At 38.4% G+C, this 9208-nt stretch overlaps 1 protein-coding gene across 1 annotated transcript; it reads right to left on the bottom strand.

Annotated features, from left to right (window-relative positions):
• Positions 1-7768: 7768 nt before the first annotated feature.
• LOC145262890 (uncharacterized) lies at positions 7769-8467 on the bottom strand. The gene has a single exon (XM_080119838.1). It carries the CDS (start codon positions 8465-8467, stop codon positions 7769-7771), a length of 699 nt encoding a protein of 232 aa, XP_079975964.1.
• Positions 8468-9208: the final 741 nt, after the last annotated feature.

Consider the following 9208-nt stretch of genomic DNA (forward strand, 5'->3'; position numbering starts at 1 on the left):
AATTTGTTGTGTTGTTGTATCATAAAGAGGATCGTGTTTGATCGTCTAGTCAGAGTTAACGTTGTGTGATCATCTAGTTGTTCTGTCTATTTGTTCATATACCGTTGTGTGTGTGTGTGTGTGTGTGTGTGTGTGGTACATGTATTTTTCAACATACCTTCTGCGTCGTCGATGTTGGTCCATCTGGAATCATCTCGCCTCTTGGAGGGAGACTGGAACCTGTTTTGGACGAAGATTCATTTCAAGACAAGGAATTGGTTTTATAGTTTATTTCACTTTCCAGATGTCTCGCAGAAGGATGGAAAGTGAATCCCTGGTCTGGTTGGTGTCTCTTGGTCTTATTTCTACACACGTTAGGATCCCCCCGCCTTCCAAGTTCAAACCAAATCTCTACGATTCAGCTAACCTGATCACGTGACTCACAATCCTATCAGCTGATCCTTAATTTCGGTCAACGTGTCTACAATATTTCTCTCGATCCATTCTCTAACATGTAAAATTCAAAATGTGGAAAAAATAGAGGATGGAAATAGACAAATTTTTAATGTAAAGAAAGATAATATACAAAATATTGGATCTAAGAATGGAGATACAAAAATAAAAATGTTGTTGAAATGCAAATAGACACTGGAAATGAAGTGACCATAATACCCAGATATTTGCGAGAAAAATGGGAAAACCGTTTTAAAAAAAGTCAACATAAAATTACGTCAGTTTGATGGCTCGATTATAGCAATGGGTTACTTTGAAGGTTAAATAGAAATAAAAGAAAAATATGAAGTAGTACCCATTATAGCTACAAATTGCCGAAAAACGTATGAACTATTGGGGAATGACGTATTAAAAATAAATTCAATGAAGTTGATTAATGATATAGAAATGGCAAAAAAAACAGGACAGTTTAAAAAAATTAAGGTAACCTGAAATTAAAAGAGAATGTTCCCCCTCCTACTAAGAAGCGAGAAAAGTATCAGTGCATTTATTACCATTAGTAGTAGCTAAGTTGCGAAAGTGAATAAAGGCAGACTTATTAGAACCTGCCTCTTCCAGGAAGAAGTAAATGGGCATCACCCATTGTGGTATTATAAAAGAAAAGACGGTGACTTGAGAATTTGTAGAGATTATAAAATAGGGGTGAACCATAAAGTTTGCGCTGACTATTCTGAATGTGGAAATAGCTTTACATAAACTTGTCGGAATGAAAGTATTCTCGAAGATAGACCTAAAACCAGTTTACCACCAAATACCCATAGATGAAAAGTTTAAAGAAGTGTCGACCATATAGACACCTATAGGCCTGTTAAAGTGGAAAATGATGCCGTATGGTATAAAAACGGCAAGTACAATTTTTCCAAAAACTACTGAAAAGTAATAGGAAATGTTGAAAATACCATCTGTTATCAAGACGATATATGTGTTGGAGATTTAAATGAAGATGATTTAAAGAAAAAAACTGAAAATATACTGAACCGGCTAAGAGACGCTGGAATGACAGTAAATACAAAAACGTGTGTAACCAACAGTAATAAAATATCATTTTTGGGTTACTCAATATCAAAGGAAAGGGTCTCTCCAGATAAAGTACTAATAGAGAAAATTTTAAAAGTGTCTACAACAAAAAATAAAAAAGAGTTGTAGTCTTTCTTGGGTTTGGAAAATTTTTATAGAAATATGTACCAAAATATAATGAGTTGACAGAACCACTTACGAAGTCAAGGAAAAAAAAATGCGGAATTCGTTTGGTTAGAATACCAACATAGAACCTTTGAAAACTTAAAACAGATTCTGGCGAAAAAGCCAACAGTACAAATTTTTGACCCTAAGAAGGACATAACTCTAACTACTGACGCTAGTGAGCACTCGGTATCCGGTGTCTTGTATCAAAATGGTCATCCCGTAATGTACTTATCAAGGAGATTAACAATGACTGAACACAATTATTCGAATATAGAAAGGGATGCACTAACCCTAGTATGGACAACGGATAGAGCAAGACAGTTCTTGATGGGAAAAAATATTTGTTGAAAAGTGATCACATACCACTGATATTTATTTTCAACCCAAGAAAAGAACTACCGAAAGTTACAACGTCCAGAATATTACGTTGGGCGATCAGACAGATGACGTTCGATTTTGAGTATGTTAAAGGGAATACGATATCGCACGTTGATGCCTTATCTAGATTGAGGTTTTATAGAGAGGATAAGGACAAAAAAACACACACAAAAAAACGAAGAAATTGAAGATACATTCCTGCACCTTGTAGAAACCGATGTAATATCTGTAGATAAAATGGCTACTGAAACTGCAAATAAGCAAGTGTTAAACAGAATAGTGTTGAGGATAAAAGAGAATCGCTGGGGAAATTGTTCAATGGCTGAAAGACCATTCAAAGAAATAAGACATAAACTGATAATAGAAAACGGGGTAACATGTAATGGAGACTTGGTAGTTCCCCCAGAAACACAGAGGGACAGGTTATAGAAAGTGTACATTGTGGAGTAGCAGCTATGTAAAGAAGATGAATTGGAAGCATGGTGGCCGGGGTACTCAAGCGACGTAGAGGACTACGTAAAAAGATGCAAAAAATGCACAGAACTCAGGAATTTATAGCAAAATAAAATACATGTGTGGCCTCGAAAAGCAGAACCGTGGAGCAGTGTACACATGGATCATGTCTATGTCAATGGGATAGGACTATTATTAATATTAGTAGACGCATATTCAGGTTGGCCTAAAGTGTGAGAGTATCTGATAAAAAAGTACCATCGTAAAACAAATATTAGGAGTAATATTTGCGAGAAACGGGTTAGCGAGAACATTAGTGACGGATAACGCGCCAGAATTTGCGGATGCTGACTTGCATGAATGGCTAAGAAAAATAGGATGCAGACTTTACAAGACCCGTCTCTACCACCATCAAAGTAATGGGATAGCAGAAAGGATGGTCCAGACAGTAAAGAAGGGCATAAAAGCATACTTGCAACAGAAGGAGAAAATCGATACTTTCCTACCAAGACTATTACTAACTCATAAAACAATTCCGCATGCAGGCAGGCCAGAAAGTGCATCTGCTTTAATGGGCAGATAATGAAGATCCCCTTTGACTATATCATATGCCACAAATCAAAAGATATGGTACGAAAGAAATAGGAATGCGGATGCCGAGACAGTAGAATTTATTATGCAGGAAGGTCATAATACTGCAATATTAAATAAAGAAAATGGGAACAGTGTTCTAGCTCATGCTGACCAAATAAGATCCCAAGAAGAACAATCGGATGAGGAAATGCCTTCAGAGCTGCCCATTATTGACGTAACAGAAAAGTTACTGCAGAAGGAGACTACGGAGGAAGAAGTAGAGAGGGACGAGGTAGAAGAGGAAGAAGCAGAATGGCACAAGACAGAAAAGGAAGATCAAGATATGCAGGAGGAACACTGTGATTATAGGGAAAGGCGTGATAGATCCAGATCTCCAAGGGAAAGGAAAGAGGTAAAAGAAGATGTTAAGGAGGACACGAGAAGAAGTACAAGAATAAAGCCCTTCCGTTATAGGGAGATGTAGTGATATGCAAATTAAGTATAATTTACGTATGAGCAGATAGCTCATATTTATAAACTAACACCAACTAGAGCAGGTGGTTGTTGACGCTTGCTTAGCGTTATACACTACATATCACTAAAAAAAAAATTGAATTGTTTTATTCATATTATAAATATGATAAAATTGATTATATAACATTACTTGATGTTCTAACTTTACAAAATAAGGTTTTTCGACGGTGTATCTTTCTTCTAAACATATTCTAAGTAAATCTTTTCCCTTATCTTTTATATATTATTATTTGAACGATTTTGTTGCCTTACATTATTCTCTACTATGTCCATACTTTTTAGAAAGTAATTTTTGAATGTATTTTGTATGATTTCATTCATTATTTCGTTGTTCGCCTTTTGGCTTAATCCGACCAAGATTATTTATTTTTTATGCTTAAAATATTTATTACTATTCCTTTTATCCGTCCAAGATTATTTTTTTCTTTTGCTTAAAGTTTTTGTTAGTATTCCTTTTAGTTTGTGCCCGAAATATTTGAAAGAGAAAAATGGCCAAGATTTGTTTAAAAAAAATAATTACTGTAGATGTAAAAGTTAGAAGATTTCAAATAAATAAAAAAAAACCCTGCTATTTTTTAATGCACTGTTTTTTTTTCTTTTTAGTAAAAACGAATAAACATTGAATTGATTATATTTTTAAGCAACCACATATTAATAGGAAGATCTGAGTGCCTATTGACCGGAATATAATACTAAAATTAATGTTGATTTTCTCCAAAACAAAGTATCAACATTAAATATGTATTTTTAAGTTAGCAATATCTATGTGGTGCATAGCATGGCATCACGTTTGAGGAGGCATATTTTTTCAAGTGGATTTGATGATTTAGAATTCGAAACTAGTGACACCATTTCATAATTGATGATCGACCCCGAAACACGTATAGTAGGTATTTTATGATCAAGAAAGAAAGAAAAAACAAAACAAAACAAAACAAAAAACAAAACAAAACGAAATTTAAGATGTGTTTAAAAATATATTAAGACTGAGGCTTTACTTACAAATATGAACGATGAAATAAAATCAGAAACTTTTTAGTATTTCTTTAATGTCTTTGTCTTATTTTCAGCCGTCTATGAACTTAGAGTGAAACATTCACACAATTGAAGCGCCATGATACTCGCTCACTCATTACGCACAGGAACTCCAATCCCGAGCGGTTAATGTTCTTTAGAAGAGTTAATTTTTATATGAGACCTTCTAGACCGTCGCCTGACCACCGAGATCAACAAGAATATTTTTCCAACAGGTTCATTGTGTTAGGATATAACACCAAAAGTTTACTTTAAATAATTACAGATATGCGTAGAGGTAACTGCACATCATTTTGTTTGTTACATGATCTCGCTACGATGTGTTGCAGATGATACATAGTATTTTGGTGTATCATACATCAAGTTTGCTAGATCGAGCAAAAGTGGTGGGGCATGGCAAACATGGCAGATATGTTTTGATTATAGAGCATTCATTAAGACCGTTATCATAGTCGCCACATCTATATCAACCGCTCATTATTCGGCAAATCAAAGAATCTGACAACATTCTAGCAGACACAATGTCTATTAGTATAAATATTCTCCTCATCCTTTGTCATAGATATTTTTATATCTTCAAGAATAAAAGTAATTTATAGAAAAAAAGTCGCTTGACAAGGACTCGATCAGGTCAAAAATTTGCTTTATATCTTTAAAGATAATAAAAGTTTATTTTAAAGAGAGAGAGAGAGAGAGAGAGAGAGAGAGAGGGGGTAAGAGAGAGAGAGAGAGAGAGAGAGAGAGAAAGAAAGAGAGATAAAGAAAGCACATATCGTTTTTGGCTTCCTCAATTTCAAAATTGAATATTCAAACTTATAACGATATTTTAAAAAAAGTGTCACTTTATTTCTTATAACATTGTAATGTGAGCCCCGTATTCGCAATTAAAGAAACTCACAAGCTGTCATTTTTAACACTCCACCACACTACTATTCATAGAGATTTTTATATTTCAAAGAAAGAAAAATGATTAAGAAAAAAAGTCGTTTGGCAAGAACCCAACTTTTTTTTTTACATGGAAGTCACCACTTATCGAGGCCCGGAAGCCACTCGAGGATAAGGGTTATTGCGTGTACAGTAGCCAATGGGACAATATCGTAGTAATCGTTAGTAATGTAGATTTGATAAAGTATCTTACTTAACGGGGCGGTTTATCAGGAATTTATTTATGCTGGACTTGAAGACATCCAAGTTGTAGTCCGGTGGGAAACGGAAGAGACTTCCACAAGCGTGCACTTCTAAGAAAGAAACTTTGTTCATGGATCTACGTTTTGATTTAGGCACAGATATAGAGTGTGGAAACTTATTGACAGTGGTTTCAACTAGACGGGTGTTTTTCGTGAAAGATTGGTGAGGGGGGGGACCAGAGATTGGAGCTCAGACGAGCACTTGCTATGGAAATAACGATAAAACAAAGACAGGCTCGCAACGTTTCTTCTGTGGGAGAGAGGTTGCAGGGAAGAGAAAAGGGCACCCTCCACTAAGCTACGAAGTCTATTTTGTACTCTGTCAAGGCAAGATAGGCTGTTTTTAGCAGCTCTTTCCCAGATGTGACAGCAGTACTCCATCCTTGGAGTACTTGGCTTTTATATAGACAGAGAATTGCATCAGCAGTGAGATATATTCTGGAGCGGTAGAAGGATCCGACCATTTTTCCAGCGACCTTGGCAGCAGACGATGTACGTGCGCCGGAAGTTTGCTTGCCACATTTAAACATAAATAAATGTTTATTTTATAAAGACAAAAACACATATCGTTTGTTTTCTTTTGCTTTCGTAAATTTCAAATTTTAATATAAAAATAAATGTTCTAATAATTTATAGTGCTGATTTGAGATAAGATATCAATTCTTCCTCGTCATATCTCATTTTATATTAAACTCCGTGTGGTGCTAATTTTTTTAATGTTTGGTTTCTGTTGTTGACATTTGGTTTCGCGGTTCTTTCTAGAATAAAGTATTTACATGAATGAGCCTGAGAAGCTTGTCAATACAGATGGAAGCGATTGAATTTAAACTTGGCTCCCCCGGGACCTCAGTCCTCGTCACTTCTAATTGAATAGACATGCACATGTAAATGTACGTATATGCATTCATATAGACGTAAACTCAAAAGACTTAAATGCTTCAGTAACAAACTACATAAATAGTAGTCTAAGATCAACTTATGGATGCTGAATTAAAATTAATGCTTTGATTGATAGCATGCTAACGTTTTCCTTTTTTTAAAATGAATTATCTGTTGCTTTTCTATTCTGTTGCATGTTTTACACAAAATAAATACGTTGTTTGATCATGTTGGAAAAAGTTCAGGATCCGGTAGTTCACTGTCGTCTGGGGTTGAAAAGAATGCTCTCTGCGCCCCTAACCAATGGGGACAAGTAACAGATCAAAAGAAAAAGGAATCAAAACTCTAGCCTCGCTCGCGTAACTTACTCAGCGAAGTGACAAGAGAAGAAGAAGAAGAAGAAGAAGAATTAATAGGAATGGTTGTAGGTTGCCTTTTATAACCAATAGGAACAAGCCTCCCACCACTCCCTTAGTCTATTTAGGCGGTGAGACAGATCTGCTCATGCTGGTTCATCCCCCCCCCCCCGACGGACAGCGACACCCATCCGTAAGTAGCCTCCATTTTTTTTCTACACACTCCCAACAAAAGGAAAAAAAAGAAAAAGAAAAAAAGGGGGAAAAATGGAGTCCAAGGCACGATTCATTATGCAGGAAGCAGACTCGGCCTGCCTCTACGCCTTCTCTGGGGCTCACACTCAGGGCAGTACCACTTTTGTCTTTCTGGAGGTTCTTGGTCGATTCCCACACATCTGAAGTGGTACCACCTGTCGCACGCGTCACAGGCGATCATGGCTAGGTTCTGTTGAGGATGATTGCAGCTAGGGCACAACCAGGTTTCAGCCTCAGCTACCAATGGCGAATCAGGCTCTTCCTCCTGAGAAGCATCAACAGGACAGCGGGAGTTCAAGGAGATTTCGAGGGGATACAGGTGTTTTAGAGAATGTACTTCTACCAGACCGTTAGCCCTTCTGACTCGAGCCGCTCTAACGACGTTGTCGTTGCCTTGGACGAGCTCGGTAACAGTACCTAACGCCCAGAAGGGCCTGGGCTTCAGAGGGCTTTTTTAAGAACGACATCATCCTTCCGAAGCCGATCTCCCGATTGGGGGCGAGATGGCGCAGGAGCCTTTCTTCCCAACTCCAGAAGGTATTCCTTGTACCAGAGCTCGTTGAATCTACTCAGCCATTGGTCTCTAAGCTGCAGAGTACGTATCAGCTCGGATCGGCCGTGAGGAACCGAAGGAGCCTCTTCATCGAACCTGAATAATAATCCAGGGAACTTATTAGGTCTGAGGAACATATTGGGCGTAATGGCAGTGACATCCTTGTCCGCCGACGATATGTAAGTAAGAGGTCGGTTGTTGACCGACCTCTGTATGTCGGAAATGATGGTAAGTAAAGAGAAATAGTTCAATTTTTCTCTTCCAACAACTTTATACAAGCAGTTTTTTATAGTTCGAATACACCTTTCCCATGCCCCTCCATACCAAGGGGAAAAGGGCGGAATAGTCTTCAGTTTCATGTTGCTAGGACCATATCTGTCCTGGTAATCCTTGCAGAGCACAAGCCGGTTGAAGAGTCGCCCTCCTCCCTTGAAAGTTTTAGCATTATCGCTATATAAGGCCTCAGGGACACCGTTCTGGTTTGTGAAACGGATCAGAGCTTGTAGGAAGGAGGAGACGCTCATATCTGGTACCACTTCTATGTGGACGGCCCTGATGTTCAGACAAGTAAACAATAACAGATACATTTTTATATTTCTTTTCCCATCCCACACCCACAGATGGCCGGTAAAAATCGATCCCGGTGTGTTGGTATGGGGTACAGAAGTCAGTCCAATGTGAAGGCAGGTCGGCAGAAGCGTTCGGCGGTGATGGCCTAGAGTTATAACGTTTACACGTCGAACATTTAGCTAATATTAGGTTAACAGCTTGCCTTCCCTGAGATACCCTGTAACCGCGCCACCTTAGTTCAGCCAGGGTTGATCCGGTCCCCAGGTGGCAACACCCCTTATGGCAGTCCATGATTATGAGCCGTGTCACAGGGTGCTGTTTTGCTATCAAGACAGGGTTCTTAACTCCATAATCGTAGTGTAAGGAAGAGTCGATCCTATCCTTCGAACGAATCAGCCCATCATGATCCAGGTAAAGGTTTAAGTCGCGAACCCTAGCCGGCAGGTGATCCCCGTCAGGCCTCCTTAGGTATTCAAGTTCCGCAGGGAATCCTTGCTACTGCATAGTCCTCATTAGGTAGGTAGCTGCCCTGGATTCGCAATCCCACTGATGGTGAAGTCTGATAGCTAAGAACTTAAAAACCAAGGATGTGACCCTCAATAAACGGGAGAAGGATGAAAAACGATCAAAGGACACGACAGAAGCACATCCCGGCTCGCGAGAGATAGAACAATTTGCCGGAGTTCGGGCCATCTGCTGACACACTCCACTTAAGCAAGGCAGATCCAGCTCCGGCCACTGAGAGATCCTACCGCCAA

This window comes from Euprymna scolopes, chromosome 3 (assembly GCF_053919585.1).
Source record: "Euprymna scolopes isolate OS-2025 chromosome 3, ASM5391958v1, whole genome shotgun sequence".
Lineage (NCBI taxonomy): Eukaryota > Metazoa > Mollusca > Cephalopoda > Sepiida > Sepiolidae > Euprymna > Euprymna scolopes.